Source organism: Apis mellifera, linkage group LG14 (assembly GCF_003254395.2).
Source record: "Apis mellifera strain DH4 linkage group LG14, Amel_HAv3.1, whole genome shotgun sequence".
NCBI lineage: Eukaryota > Metazoa > Arthropoda > Insecta > Hymenoptera > Apidae > Apis > Apis mellifera.
The window spans coordinates 6,653,220-6,669,409 of NC_037651.1; the positions used below are offsets into that span (position 1 = coordinate 6,653,220).

A 16,190-nucleotide genomic window follows, 5' to 3' on the forward strand; every position below is an offset into this window, starting at 1 on the left:
TATAAATGTTTTTTACTGAAATTAATTAAATTTTTAAATTTTTAACATAGAGATAAAAAGAGATGTGAGATATACATTTGTATTTATGTATATGTATATATATATATATACATATACATTTGTATTTATGTATATGTATATATATATATATATATATATATATATATATATATATATATATATACACATATATATATACATATATATATATATGTATTATATACATATATATATATATGTATTTAATTATTATAAAATAAAATAATTATCTTTTTTAAAAAAGTTAATAAAATATGCAATCAAATTTAAATTTTGAAAAATTTTATAATTAAGAAATTTAAATAAATGAAAATATATTTGAAATATAAAAATATGGTATTTAAAAAAAGAAGCAATAAAAATAAATAGTAAGAAATAAAAATATAAAATATAATTAGTGAGTATATATGTTATGTATATAATGATATTTATCTTATTATTTATGTTATTTTTTTAGAGATAAAAATTTTTTTTATATATAATGATTATTTATATATCATGATTATTTAATTTTAAATTAAAAAATGCTTAAAGTATATACAATATTGCTTTGAAAATAAATTAGTTCATTATATAATAATTGTTAATGAAAATGGATCTCGTATAATATATAGAAGGTATATTTTTCATTATAATTCAAAAATTCTATAATAAGAAAGAAATATTTATTAAAAAATATAAAAAATATAAAAATATTAATTCCTTTATAATACTTATTTTATTCGCTTTTAAATGTCACAAAAATACTTTAAGTAAAATACAATTTATATTTGTATGCTTATATAATATCGAACAACAAAATATAGTGATAAAATAGTTTAGTTTAAAAATTGAAAAATTTTTAGAGTATAATCTATTTGATTAAAATAGGACGTAACTTCTCTTTTTCTTTTCTAAGATATTGTCTTTTTGTTTCATTAAATCTAATTTACTTTGTATTTCTTATTCAAAAAATACAATTTACAATAAATTATAATAATATTCATGTAAATGTATTACAATTTAATAACAAATAGAATTTTAATTAATGATTAACTTAATATGATATGACTAGATACTCTTTAAAACATTGCAAATTTAATTTCTTTAAAATATTTTATTTTTTTTTTAATTTCAAATATTTATGAATCTATTTGTTTAGTATAAAATAAAAACTAAGATACCCTGAGTTGTAATGTATGTATTTTAAAATTCATTTTTTCTTATCATGATATCATTTTTACAAAAATTATTTTAAATACTTTAATTTTTTCAGAATTAATGTGTAAATTATTTCAGTCATCACAGATAATTTTTTAAATTCATATTATATATAAAAATCAATTTAAGTAATATAGCATTTTATAATCACAAAAATTATTAAGGATCTTTTACTCTTCTGTTGTGCTAAAAATTATTAGAAATACCGTTTTATAACAGCCTTGTTCTCAACAATCTATACGAACATTATATATAATTTTTTTTATCAATTAAAATTTACAAATAATTATGGATTTATTTATCCACTTATTTAATTATAAACTGAAATGTTTTATCATTAATAAAAAAGTACAAATATCATAAAATATATAAAATTTTTTTAGAATATTTTATGTGAAAACAATTATCAGACTTATTTTTCGTATTATAAATTCATTTCTTAATATTTGTAAAATTAAATATGAGTTTTATAATTTATCTTAATTGTTAATTATCTAATTACGAAAACATTGATATCATAATAATGAAGCGCTCACACGTAATATCAATTATTTTTTTTCACAATAAATTATCCAATTATATAGGATCCGTTGTTAATCGTAGGTAATACTGATTATGTTCTCGTTTATAATGCCAATAAATAAAGCCCATTATAAATAAAACTAATAAAAGTAACATCAGTATAGAAGATGTCAATATTACTGAAATAGAATAAAGATTAAATAAATGATTATAAATGATTATTCTATTAACTTATTATTCTATTATTATTTCTAATAAAAAGTATATTTATATTATTTTAGAAATTTACCAATAACTGCTGGTGTATTCATATTATATTCAAGTTGTTCCCAATCCATTGTACATTCTTTTTCCCAATTTATAGGTATAACATCTTTTGTTAATGTAATAAATTGATTTAAGGGACATAATGTAATGCAACCAGGAAGTGTCAAAAGTTTTGGTTCTTCACTAGTATTTTTATAATATATCTACAAAAAATATCAATCAACAATTTTGTACTGTTTATTCATATTCTTTTTATTTTAAATACTTACCGTTACAAAATACTGATTTTTTAAATTTATTCTTAATTCTATCAAAATTGTAGCAGTATATGGTGGACAATGTGGTTCAAAAAGATTTAAAGTCATTAACATATTGGCTAATGTGTCATCATGAGCACTATACATCCATATTTTCCTATCAGGTACTAAGGCATTTTTTGATTTTTTTTCCATATGATCTATCATTTCTCCAAGTAATGATCCTATTTTTTATCTTTCACATTATAATATAAATTTGATTTAAATTTTTTTTAGATATATTAAAAACAAATATTACCTGATTTTAATCTTTGAAGAATTTTATTATAGGCACTAGTTGTAAAACTTTTTTCAGCAATAGATTTAAGTTTATCTGGAAATACTGATTTTGTCCATTCTGGCAACGTTTTATTATAAAGATTCTATAGTACAAATTTAGAATACATAGAATATATTAAAATTATTTATTAGGAGAAAAAATAATTTAGAAAATAAAAATTTACCTCAATAAATAGGGTATCATAAAGTTGTTCAGCAGACCTTAGAGATGAAATCTTATTTCCTGTTTTTTCTGTTAAATATGCATATAATTTTTTATTTTCTTTATTTATCTTTTTTATTTCTGGAGAATTAAGAACTTTGTCTAGTTCATAATCATATTTAGGACAATATTTTTTAGCAGCTAAAATATGATCTTTATCTTCTGGAATAGTATGTATTGGAATAGGTATCCATTTAATATTACTCCATATTTCTTTACCAACTGGTGGATATAAACCCGCAAGATGTGATTCTGCTGACATTAAAGTACGATCTACATCTGTACTTTGAATATAAATATCATATGGAGAATATAGTTCACTTAATAAATATGTATAGCGTTTACGAATCCAACGACCAAGTAATAAATGTTGATCCTTTCCAATCTATAAACAATTTAATAAATATGTTATTATAAGAAATAATATTCTAGGAAGATTTTAAAATTAAAGATTGAACATAATAGAAATAATATACTAAAAACTGATATTTTTTTCTGTTAAAAAAGTTATTTAAAATAAAAATTGATGTATATATTAAGATTAACAATTACTTACATTTGTTAATTGGCCATATGGAACTGGCCATATACTTTCATCATTATAAGGATCATTTGGATAAGGTCTTATAGGTGTTCTATCTCCATGTCTATATAACTGTTAAAGAAATTATAATTATTTTTAGAAGATAATAATTATTATTATATTATTAGTTCATAATTATTATTATATTATTAGTTCATATATTGCATTATAAATGAGATGAAAAATAAATATATGTTTATAATACAAATAACTAATATATAAAATATCAATATTATTTATTTAGAAAACATTTTTTAACTTACAATATTTGCAAAAACAATAGTTCCCAAATCTATATCTTGAGCGTTTGATAGATTCATAATAAAAAATGTTAAAACGATGACAAGCAAATTTTTATTCATATTTTCAATTATATGATTTTTCGCTTTCGAACTACTAATAAGAAACGTCATGTAAAAATTGAATAAAGCAACAATTTATTGATTACCGCAACCTTTGGAATACTATGTGTTCTAACATTTGATACGTATCGTATATTGCTTTCGTCAGAAATTTTATCACTTATGTAAACATATAAAAATTGAATTGAGCAATATAAAAAAAATTCTAATGTTACAAAATTACTAACATTTCGTTGTTGCCAATATTGGCTCAACGATCTTTAATTCATATAAAATAAGAACAAGGTTATTTTACAGTGGTACTCATACTTGATATCTTTTTTAAAAATATATTTTATCAATTAATTTTATTTTTATTCGAACTTTAAATTCTTGTGAATTATGAGAATAAAATATCATTTATTGAATTTTAATTATAAATATTCATAAATTATATTACATATCTACTTGATTTTTTATCAGTTTTAAAATAAATTTATATGATTAGAAATGATTATGTACTGCAATTTTATTTTTATTCGAACTTTAAATTCTTGTGAATTTTGAGAATAAAATATCATTTATTGAATTGTAATTATAAATATTCATAAATTATATTACATATCTACTTGATTTTTTATCAATGTTTTGAAATAAATTTATATGATTAGAAATGATTATGTACAAGCAATTTGTATTAATTATTGTAAGTAATTACATGATAAATTAAGATTTCGTATGAATTTTATTTTAAAAGGAAAGTTCATTTAAACAATTTATTTATGAATATATATGTATTAATAATATGTGTATTAATAAAAATGGAAAATTGTAAAAAAAATATTATATAAATTTATATTTAATTATAATTAATTTTAATAATTTTAAGAAAACAAAATATGATAATTATAATATTTTGAAATATTTTATTGAGATTGTATAAAGTGAAAAATAATTACAAATAATAATTATTACAAATATAATTAAAAATTATACATTTTTATACAACATTTGTACATAATTTTGTGATATATTTGCTTTTAATTTAAAATTCATTGAAAGAAATAAACTTTGTAATATCATTGAATAATAATGATACTGATAAGAAAATCCGAAATAAATTATAAATTCTTTTAAAAAAATTGCATATTTTAATTAATTCTATCTTTGTTCTATCTTTAATCTGAATGTACAATATAAAATTTGTATATAATCTTTTTGTCTATATTACAATATATGAATACACATTACTATTTATAATACATATAAATTATAATTTGTTCAAAGATATAATATATTTGAAAATTATTAATATAGAAAAATCTTTCAATTAACTTATAATTCAGTTCATTTATTATTTGTTACTATCATTTATTGTCTATATACTACTATTGTAGATTGTATTTTATATATTATATTTTATATTTAAAAAAATTTTTTTTATAAATAATATTAGAAATATTTCTAATTAATATTATATAATTTAAATATTTTTATCATTTCTGAAGAAATTCATTAAGCAAAATATTTATAATTTTTCATTCAACTGATTTTATAAGCATATTATATCTTTGGACAAATTAGATATTGAATTAATTCATTAATTTTTAATATATAAACATACAGAGAGTAATGAAACTCTCATCAAATCTTTCATATTTAAAATAAATAAACATTTCTGTACAGTTACTGTACATTTATATGTGAATACTTTATAAAAAACAAAATTTAAAATTTTTATACGGTTGATTATTCGTTTATAAATGTAATCTACACGAATCGTAGTTTCGGCCAAATACGCATTTAAATTGTAGAAATTTACTTGAATTATAATTCTTAGAAAATGTCTATATTATTTGAATTCAACATTAATGTGAATTCATTATCTAATATTAAATAATGGAATATACTTTGAATAAAATAGTGGTAATGTTTAAATCACAGCCTTCGTTGACGATAACGATGTATTAAAGAAATCAAAAATTGTGTTATAAACGGCCATATCATTAAGATAGTAAATAATCGCGGTGAACATTCTGGTAAAGGCCACCATTCTGGATATGAAGTAGGCTGTGTCTAGAAAAATATATAATATATGCATAAATGAATAATAATAAGTAATAATAAACGAAAAATAAGATAAAAATTTTATTTTATTTTATTTACATGTACTGTTGATGGTGCCAATGCCTGTAATGTTTGTCCTTCTAAACTGCGTACTCTGGTTGTTATTCGATCTAAATCTCTTTGCAAATTTTGCATCGTTGTAGCTATTTGATTAAAAAATTCATCATTAGATTTTTCATCTTTTTTAGTCCGTTGTTTATTTCTTTCTTGTTTATTTTCTGTTAATGGTTCTGTATAACCATTTATATTAGTGTATCTATTAATTAATTCTGAAGAGTTTTCTTTTTGAGGAATTAATTCGTTAATTTTTTCAGTAGAAATATTTAAGCCATTAGTCATTTTCTGAATAACATTAGAGGTTTTTATTGTATCTTTTTGTATTCGTTCTGGAGCTGACTATATATATAAATAAAAAAATATAATTTTTCAATTATATTATATAAAAATAAAAGATATCTATATATATTGTCTATAATATTTATATTACTTACCTCAACAGTATCTATAAATTCTTCTTCACCATCAGTATCAGGTGGACTTGTACCATGGCTAGTGGCTGGGCTAGTTTCTAAACTACTTGCAATATGCCGAGTTATATTACAAACTCTATGTGGTGATGTTTCTCTTGATGCTACATAGATAGAAATTATTGCAAAAATTAAATTATTTAGAATTTCTTATATATAAATATTAAACATTAATTGTTAATAAATTATTAGATAACAAATAAAAAATAAAATATAATATTTCTATTTATAAATACAAACCTAAAGGAGAACCAGATAATGGCATTCCAGGTTGTGAACGCATACGTTCTAATACAGGACCAAGAAGTAGTTCCAAATCTTCAGGTGGAACACTTTCACAAAATGAATCTAAACTGTCTAAAAAATTAGCTACTTTGTCTGTATAAGACATTGTTTCTACAATCTGTTAAGTTATAAATAAATGTTAAATAATTTTTAGATATAACATTTAATATTTATTGGAATATAATATAAAAATTAACCTTTTTTAATTCTTCTACATAATTATTCATGGCTTCTGTTCTACTCATATTTCCCAACCGTGTCCAAGCATCCCATTTTGCCTTTTTAACCACTTCCCAAAAAGCTGGCTTTGGTTGTTGACATGGTCCTTCTGTTGCTTGTTTATAATATGCATAAAAACGTAGCATAATTTCATTGCTAGGTTGATATGCTCCTGAAATTAGAGGACTAATATTTAAATAATAATTTTATTGTAAAATTTTTGATTGGAAAACCAAACAGTATATTAATAAATGTATATTAGATTATATCTAATTATCATTAAATTATCATTAATTTTATAAAAATATGAATATATTGAATAAATTTTTATAATTTAGTAAATTTAATTATATTAATTACATTTAATATTTCACTAAATTTGATTTATGATGATAATATAAAATCTTAAATATTTAATAATATAAATTTTTAACAAGAGATATTATTATGATAGAATTATAAATATATTTGTTATTTTATAAAGAACATTCCAATTTTAAATACAAACTGCAATTCATCCATTCCTACTCTGTTAGAAAGTGAAATGAGAACACTTACACATTCACATGTAATAAATGGAAAGTAACATATGCATATTTATGAATTTAATAATACTAAAAATATATTCAATGTAATTGCATTCAAACAATCTAGTTTATATTTACAAAATAATATAAAGATTTCCAAAAAAAAAAGAAAAAATAATTCATAAAGCAAATTTATTGTATTTGAATTCTTAATTAAATAAATTTAATTAAGTAAATAATTGCAAATACTATATATTATACCATAAATTACATGAAAAAAAGAAAATGATAATTTTAATGATAAATCCTTATTGTATATTTAGTTACAAATAATTTTTATACTTATTAAAAATTAAAAATTATAAATATATAATAAATTACAGTTAATAAAAAACACATTTTATTATTGTTTAAAATTTAAGATATAAATCTAAATATCAATAATTTTAATGAAAAGAAGAAATAAATATTCTGAATCATCAAATCGGACTTTGTACGAATGGTTTAATGAGTGAATATTATGTATATGCTGCTGATTAAAATAACCAGTTAAGCAAACTTTGAAGGAATAAAAAAAATTGAAATTAAAAGAATAAAAAATGAAAGAATAAAAAATTAAAAAAAAAGGAAGAATAAAAATTTAATACGTTTTAAAAAGCTTCAGTTTTATAAAGTATTTTACATAAGTATTTTAAATATGATAATGTATAAACAATGTTATGACTTTAATTTTTAAAAATAGTCATAACAAAAAATCAAACATTATTATAATAAAATTGAATACTTGAAAAAATTTACCATTTTTTGGCAAATTCCTGATTACATTAACAGCCGCTTGAAATTGTTCTTCTGTCGTCATGGCAAAATCCGCTGACTTTGAACAGATAAATATTCACATTCACTTTTTGATCACTTTGTAATGTTTTTCTTTTCTTCGTTAATATCTACTACCTTGAAATATTCGAAATATATTTTCAAACTATTAATTGTAAGAAAATAATTCAATGTTTTCTGAATTAAATTAAAAACAGCTAAAAATTACTTATAACGATAGAAGATGACAGATCACCGATTGATGACTGGCGATCGTCCGGTGATCATACATATATAATGGCGCATGCGCATTAAATGATCGTCAACAAATTTTTAACCCTTTCTTTTTATAGTTTGCTAATTATTATAATTTTAAAAGAAGACATAAAATTTTCAATATGCTAATTGTGTATTTCGTTTTTTAAAAATTTGATTTTTTTGTTAAATAAGATAAATAAGATAAATAAGATTAAGATAAAAAATTATATATAATATTTGTTTCATATAATTAATACTTTTTTTTCCATTGTAATCATATAACCATTATTATTTATTATTATTTTTTTATTATTTATTTATTATTTATTTATTATTTATTAGATAAGAATAATTAGAATGGAATAATTTATTTATGGATTAATTTATTATCCAATTATATTTTATGTTATGAATAATTATTATTAAATTTATGTATCTATGTATTAAAAACAAAATTAAAAAAAAAATGTTATAAAAATAATAATTCTTTTCCTTATATACACACATACACACACACACACACACACATGTGTATATATATATATATATATATATATATATATATAAAGTAAGATATATAAAATATTAAATTCAGTAAAAGTTTTTTATATAAAAAATTATATTATTTTATATAAATAATATTTAATAATCTATTATTTTATATAAATATATGATATTTTATATAAAAAAATATAAGATTTAAATTAGGAATTTCTTTTTTTTCTAATTTTTTTGGGAACATAAAATGATTTAATAATTTATAATCATTTTTTACAACTTTTTACACTATGTGTTTTATTTTATATACAACATCACAGACAAGATATAAAATAGATTTACCATCTTTTAAGATTTTATGTCCCTGTTCTGGTTTATCGACCATGCCAAGAATTTTCATATGCTCTTTATCATTTGAGCAATAAATTTAAGAATTAAATTAAATTCAATCCATTTATTAAAATTTGTAAAGTTAACAAAAGAAAAAAAGTTTTTATTTAAATTCTAATATTTGTGATAAATATATTATTTTTATAAATATTATATATTTTTATAAAAATATTCTATTTTATGTTATACTATAAATGAAATAAAGTTTTAATTCAACTTTTTATATTTTCAATTTTTAAACTTTCAATTTTCAATTTCATTCAATTCATAATCATTTATTCATATAGATTCTAATCATATTATAAATATAATAAATATCTCTTTAATTATCTAGTAAGAATATGATTTTTAACTGAAAAATATGAATAATTAATAGAAATATAGAGTTAGAAAAAAGATTTTGTTATTAATATTCTTATAACATTATATACAAAGAAAGAAAACAGTATAAAGAGATACAAAAAAAAGAGATAGAAAATATATTAAGGAATTTGTTCTATCTTTAGAATATCCAAATGAAACACATCTAGATAAAAAAATAAATAATGGAAAAAAGATAAAAAAATATAAGGATTGACTCTCAACATCATCTTTTGAATAATAGAATCATTTTTTCAAAGATAGGATAAAAATTAAATTTAGTACAATATTCTTTGAATAATTTTAGAGAGATGTTTTTTTAAGAGCCGATGTTGGTTTCTTAAATCTTATCAAATTACTTTGCATATTTTTATATATTAGATACATATTAATTACATATTTTATTAAGGATTAAATATAAGATATAATATAAAAATATCATTTCTATATCTAGTCTGTGTCTATATTTAGTTCATGATTCTATTTTTTGTTTCTATTATTCAAAAAATGGCGCTAATTCCATTCTTATATTCTTATATTATCTTTGTATTGTTTGTTCTTTTTATCTATATCTATTTTATTTACAGCATTCTGAAGATGGCGCTGATTCCACAATTTTTAATTTTGTTTTTCTCTCATTGTTTTCCTTCTTTGCCTATATATATTATATAAATTCAGACACTCAAGAGATGGCGCTGATTTATGATTAGCTTTATGCTTTTCTTATTTAATATATTAATTAAAAATAATTCAGTTTATTCCATATTGAATTTTTATATTGAAAGTGAGTATATATTTTATGTAGAGTATATATTTAAAAATGAATATCTTAATTTAAAAGTAATATATATCCTTTTTGCAAAAATTTATTATTTATTTTTATTTCATAGTTTAAACTTTTTCCAAAGTAGAAATGGTGTCAATTGGTCGTGGTCGAGGATGGGCTCAAAACGATAAAAATTTATTATCTAGACCAGGAAGATCATTATATTCTGATGATATAGATTATGTGAATTTTCTCAATCTTATCAATACCGTTCACAATGAAAATGTAGCAGAAAAATCTGAAGATTTTGTAAAACTAATTAATGAGAAAGTGAATAAGGAAAATTTAAAGTAATATTATAAAATAAAATGTTTAGTTTCATTCTTGTTTTCTTATATTCTTTAATAGTTATTTTTAAAAATTAATTTTAATTGATTTTAATTAATTGCAGAGATATACATGATAAACTTTATCAACATGCTTTAAACAATCGGGACTTTGGAGCAAAATTATTAATGATATATAATTATCCTACAATCAAAAATGTATGTGATTCTGAAGAAACAAGTTTATATAAGCATTTAGTAAGACGATTTCAAATTGATTACGAAAGTAAATATTTTTTTTTATTTATGTTTTTAATTCAAAAATTAAAAAAATTGAAATTAATATATTTATTAATGAATTTTTTATTTTTTTATAAATATAGGAAGGAAAGATCTAAGGCAAGAAAATACAGTACAATTCCATAATGCTATTTGTTTATTTTCTAAATATTTAAGTTATATTCTGCATTCATCACAGTCCTTTCTTAGATTTCAATCTGCATTATTGGATTATATGGAAATGTTATTAGAAATACCTTCTTCAGAGGATATCCAAATTTTTACAGAACTAGTAAGTATCTGAAGCTTAAACTTTGATTTCATATTTATTTTAATGTTTCTTTATGTTTCTAGATTATTGTACATGGCAAACATTTTTATGACAGTCATAAAGAAAAATTAAATGATTTAATGATCATTGCAAGACAAATTTTAATTAAAGAAAATGTATGCTCTACATCTCGTCAAAAATTATTATATGCAATAGATTTGGAGAGTAGAAATTTTAATACATTACCTGTAAATTTACAAAAATTTTATAATTCACAATTGAATAAAACTCTTATTCAAGAGGATAATGATATTGTTAATTCTGTATTGAGAACAGAAGATGGTAATTCCAAATAAATTTTTTAATTTTTTAATTTTTTAATTTTTTTCGAGAAAAAATTGTTTATTTTAAAATAAAAAAATTTATGTAATTATAAATTTAATATTTATTAAAGAATGAACAAGATTATTTATTTTAGAGCGCCATTCTTCAACTAACGAATTAAATAATCAGACATCTCAATCTGTGCCTACAAGTAATCGAGGTTTAAGAGCAATTCGAGGATTGGGAGCAGTAGATAATGCAAAATAAAAAAATTCTATAAAATGTAAATATAATAATAATTTAAAAACTAGAAAATATAGAGAAAGGCAGGTTAAATAGTTTTTAAATTTATTAAGAAAACAATTTCTAAATGTATTATATAATATTTACATGAAAAAATAATTACATAAATAAATTATTGATATTTCAGGAATTTGCAGATGAAGATTGTATATATTTCGTAAATAATATTAAATAATCTAATATTTTACTCTAAATTAATTATAAAATATATACATAAAATCCATTAAAATATAATTTATGATTAATTTTAATACAATAATTAATAAATAAATTATATTCTATGTAATTAAAATTTATAAAAAAAAAAATATATAGATATATAATATTATTTTATATTCAGAATAAATATTGTAAGTATATATATAAAAACAGTAAAATATTAAAACATAATATATCATTATATTATTATTTAGAATTTAGAATTGTAATTTATATAAATATTATAAGTTTTTTTGTTAATTTAAAATTAATAAAATTAATATAACTTCTTTTTTTAACAAAATTAATTATATTAATCAATATGTTTTCACATACATTTTTATTAAAATTATTTATCATATTATTTTACATTCTGTAATAGTAGATATATATTACTATACATATATATTATTACATTCTGTAATGTTTTTAATATTAATATATAATATTAATTATATAATATATTATAAAATAGAATTTTATTATATATACTGTCATTAAAAATAACAATATTACTTATAGTTTAAAAGATAAGAGAACAATGTTAAAAATAAAAATTATTTTCCTCTTAAAATAATGTTAACCTGAAACATCTTGTGCAACAATTTTAAAACTCAAAAAATTGAATTACAATAATTTAAATAAAAATTTAAATAAAACACTTAACAATTATTAAATATAAATTACTATACATATATAATTATAATAGGAAGAATAAAATGGTTAGAATTGTTGATTTAGAATAATAATTTATTTTGTAAAGAACTATCTTCTGATCTACTAAGTCTAATGGACAAGTTATTGCATTTGCTTTAATAATAATCGCTTAAAATAACGGTCAAAATCGATAAAACGCTGATTAATACATTTTAATATTATTCAACATATTTACAAATTGCATCTGCAATTACACATTACATAATTTTTCTTTCTCTTTTTTATTTGTGCAATAAGAATAATATTGTTTTTATGTTACAATGTTTGTTCAAATTAATTTCATATTTTAACATGCTAAATATAATATTATGCGATATTAAGATTAACGCATATTAAGATAAATAACGTATTAAAAACAATGAAGTTTAACGTTATAATTTAACGTTATAATATTATCTTTAAAACTCAACACAGAGTAAAATATACTAGAATAAATGACAAAAAAAAAATCATTCATGTATAGATAATGTAATAGAGAATAATGAAATTTGATAAAAAATATTATATAACTTTCAAATTTTTCTAGATTGGTAGAAAATTACACCGCACAAATTATTATAACTATCATCAGTAAAAAACTTATATTATATATGAATTTGTTTACAAGTTTGTACCATTTTAATAATTACCAATTTGCAATATGTTGAGAATTTCAGATATATATGAATCATACTTACTGCATATTTCCATTCGTAATTTTGCAATCTAATAAAAGAAAATAACATACAATCATATTGAAAAATAGATTGTTAATATAATAAAGATTTATGAATAAGAATTTTAATTAACTATATGAATAAATATAGAACATTCTTATAAACATATTTTAATCAAAAAATTGAATAAATATTATGTTAAAATAACTTTTCTTACTGTAATAATCATTTAATAAAAGATTTCTCTATAGTTTTCAAACAAAATCCTATTAAGATTCTTATTCCTTATATTTAAACGAAAAAAACTTAACTATATAATAAAAAACAATAATTTTATATAATAAGATAAATCAACGTATTGTCTTTCCTTCACATAATAAATGGACATATAATAAATTATTATAAATAAAATTATATAACAAAAATATATGTGCAGTTTATTAATATATTATTAATAGATAATTTAAACTTTGATTTAGTCTAAGAATATGTCATTAATGATTTTTTATCATATCTTTGTCTCAGACTAATTCAAAAATTATGTTTTATTCGAACCTTTTACTTTCTCGATCAACGAGAAATAATCACGATTCCATCTTCTCGGAAATAGAAGACTGGAGAATGTTTTCCTCCTCGATTTCAGTTTTTAATTTTGTCTCGAATTCTAACTGTTTGTCTTCCTTTTGCTCGTTCTCTTCTACTTGTTCATCCACGTTGATCTCTTCTTCTTCGTCTGCAGCTTCCGGTAACAATTCTTCTTTCACCATTATTCTTTCGTCACAGTTATTTTCTTCGGTGTCTCTTGGTTTCGTTTCAATGTTGTTTTGTATATCTTCATCAGGCGAGGATACGTCTCCAGATCGATGGAATGTTAATATATGATGATCCAATTCTGCTCTGAAGAAAAATTTTAATGTGCACTGGGAACAATCATACGGGCGTGCACCCAAACCGTGTTCTTGAAGCATATGATTCTAAAAAAATTAAAAATTAGAGATGTTTGAAAAGGTTATTTTAAATTTTATTTATTTATTTATGTAAAGATATGATATAAATATTAATTATTATTTTTGAAAATAACAATAATAATAATTTAATTGATAAAGAATAACACTTCTTATTATACCTGAAGACCAATAGGTGCAGTGAAAAGAGATTGGCAAATATAACAGCTGAGAGCGGCACATCCTGCAAAAGTATGTTCTATCAAATGGCTTTGCAACTGCAATGGACTATTAGCTTCAAATAGACATAGATGACATCGTAATGCCTCCATGGAAGTTTTTCCTGCTACTTCCAAATGTTCTTTCTTTATATGCTGTTGAATCTTTGCTTCCGTTGCGAATGACATCTGAAAAGGAAATAAATGAATTAATCATTAGATTTTTAGACTTTATTTATGATTTTATATATGATTTAAAAAGTGATAAATTTTCGAAATATCGAATCATTATATTTTATATTTTATTTAATTATTGCAATTTTTATTACTTGACATTGTATACACGTATACGTATTAGATGCAGTTCCAGTCTTCTCATGCTCTATTATCCTATGCTTTTCCACCTCTTCGGAATCCTCAAATTTCACTCCACAATCTTGACATCTCTTATTATCAATCATTCCATTTCTATTCTCTTTATATTTATTCTCCGATTCCCATTTATTTTTCGACCCATCCCATTGTCCATCTTTATTATTAGATGTCCAAGAATCATCACATTTAGATCTAACAGATTCATATGAATTCAAAATAGGTAAACCTTGAGAATGACGAATATAGCAAGATTTGCAGACCCTCAAAGATTGTCCTCCTCCACTCACATGACTTGGAGGCAAATTAACAAAGTCATCGCTAGAAAAATCTCTTAAGCAAAGACAACAACTTGGATTCTGATTTTTTTGATTGGGACTAGGGCTAGATCCCACACTGTGAGCACCAGTAGAAGCTCTCAAATGATGTCTGGCATGAAGGCGACATTCCAAATCGCTGATCAGCGTCTGTCTGCAAACTACACACGCAGCAGGAAGATGGGGAAGAGAACCGTCCAATCTCTGTTGTGGATCCACGTTTTCCAAACTGTGTCTTTGAACGTGTTCTAAAAACTGTGATTCCGAGGCTAAATTTCCTCGACAAACAATACACGTGTCACTTAGTTGAATTTTACAGTGTTTTTGCAGTTTATGCTCTGCCAGAGTTGCACCTGAAGGACAGACTTCGTCACAAATATTGCATTTGTGGCGGCCCCCAGGTTCATTCGATGCATGTTGAATCCTTGTATGAGATTCCAGATCAGTTCTAGAACGACATACTTCTCCACAATATGCGCAAGTCATGCTGAGATTTGATAAGGATTTATTTTGAAACTTGGCCGGAGTGTGAACCAATTTCTTGTGGGCTTGGAGTTCTGTTTCATTAGAAAATTCCCCTCTTTCGCAGAGATCACACTGTTGAGAAGATGTGTTGGAGTAATTTGGACGTTTATTATTGTTGTCTCGTTGATTTACGGTGTTGTTGTTGCTGGAGGCTGGAGAACGACCTCTTTTTTGAGATTTTGTCTATATAATAAAAAAAATAATCAATCAAAAAGGGGAT

The 16,190-nt window shown here is 21.0% G+C and overlaps 4 protein-coding genes across 12 annotated transcripts in view; 1 reads left to right on the forward strand and 3 right to left on the reverse strand.

Annotated features, from left to right (window-relative positions):
- Window positions 1-741: 741 nt before the first annotated feature.
- On the reverse strand, window positions 742-4,077 carry LOC551618 (prostatic acid phosphatase). Its single transcript, XM_624009.6, has 7 exons — window positions 3,673-4,077; window positions 3,383-3,481; window positions 2,789-3,211; window positions 2,584-2,707; window positions 2,298-2,509; window positions 2,051-2,231; window positions 742-1,940 (listed from the first exon to the last, which is right to left on the reverse strand). The coding sequence occupies exons 1-7, from the start codon at window positions 3,820-3,822 to the stop codon at window positions 1,816-1,818; spliced, it is 1,314 nt and encodes a 437-aa protein (XP_624012.3). The 5' UTR covers window positions 3,823-4,077; the 3' UTR covers window positions 742-1,815.
- A 1,400-nt stretch (window positions 4,078-5,477) lies between these two features.
- On the reverse strand, window positions 5,478-8,528 carry LOC726922 (acyl-CoA-binding domain-containing protein 4). Of its 3 annotated transcripts, none has more exons than XM_006563044.3 (7): window positions 8,387-8,528; window positions 8,234-8,309; window positions 6,887-7,080; window positions 6,645-6,807; window positions 6,369-6,508; window positions 5,917-6,273; window positions 5,478-5,826 (listed from the first exon to the last, which is right to left on the reverse strand). In XM_006563044.3, exons 2-7 carry the CDS (start codon window positions 8,292-8,294, stop codon window positions 5,689-5,691), a joined length of 1,053 nt encoding a protein of 350 aa, XP_006563107.1. In that variant the 5' UTR covers window positions 8,295-8,309; window positions 8,387-8,528; the 3' UTR covers window positions 5,478-5,688. The 3 variants fall into 3 exon arrangements, with proteins under 3 accessions (XP_006563107.1, XP_016771923.1, XP_006563108.1); XM_016916434.2 differs by having other exon boundaries at window positions 8,234-8,386; window positions 8,478-8,495; XM_006563045.3 differs by having other exon boundaries at window positions 6,887-7,094; window positions 8,234-8,449.
- Window positions 8,529-10,442: 1,914 nt separating this feature from the next.
- Window positions 10,443-12,226, forward strand: LOC100577279. Of its 3 annotated transcripts, none has more exons than XM_026445136.1 (7): window positions 10,443-10,538; window positions 10,666-10,870; window positions 10,972-11,132; window positions 11,230-11,417; window positions 11,480-11,738; window positions 11,875-12,003; window positions 12,151-12,226. In XM_026445136.1, exons 1-6 carry the CDS (start codon window positions 10,457-10,459, stop codon window positions 11,985-11,987), a joined length of 1,008 nt encoding a protein of 335 aa, XP_026300921.1. In that variant the 5' UTR covers window positions 10,443-10,456; the 3' UTR covers window positions 11,988-12,003; window positions 12,151-12,226. The 3 variants fall into 3 exon arrangements, with proteins under 3 accessions (XP_026300921.1, XP_006563105.1, XP_003250197.1); XM_003250149.4 differs by having other exon boundaries at window positions 10,460-10,538; window positions 10,645-10,870; XM_006563042.2 differs by lacking the exon at window positions 12,151-12,226 and having other exon boundaries at window positions 11,875-12,047.
- Window positions 12,227-12,957: 731 nt separating this feature from the next.
- The window catches only part of LOC413466 (zinc finger protein 423), an 85,925-nt gene continuing 82,692 nt past the window's right edge, over window positions 12,958-16,190 (reverse strand). For all 5 annotated transcript variants that reach the window (XM_026445098.1, XM_026445101.1, XM_026445100.1 and 2 more), the window contains 3 exons: window positions 15,086-16,153; window positions 14,721-14,945; window positions 12,958-14,568 (listed from right to left, as the gene is read on the reverse strand). In XM_026445098.1, the coding sequence (XP_026300883.1) occupies window positions 14,179-14,568; window positions 14,721-14,945; window positions 15,086-16,153 (1,683 nt within the window). In that variant the 3' untranslated portion in view covers window positions 12,958-14,178. The remainder of the gene's footprint in view (window positions 14,569-14,720; window positions 14,946-15,085; window positions 16,154-16,190) is intronic.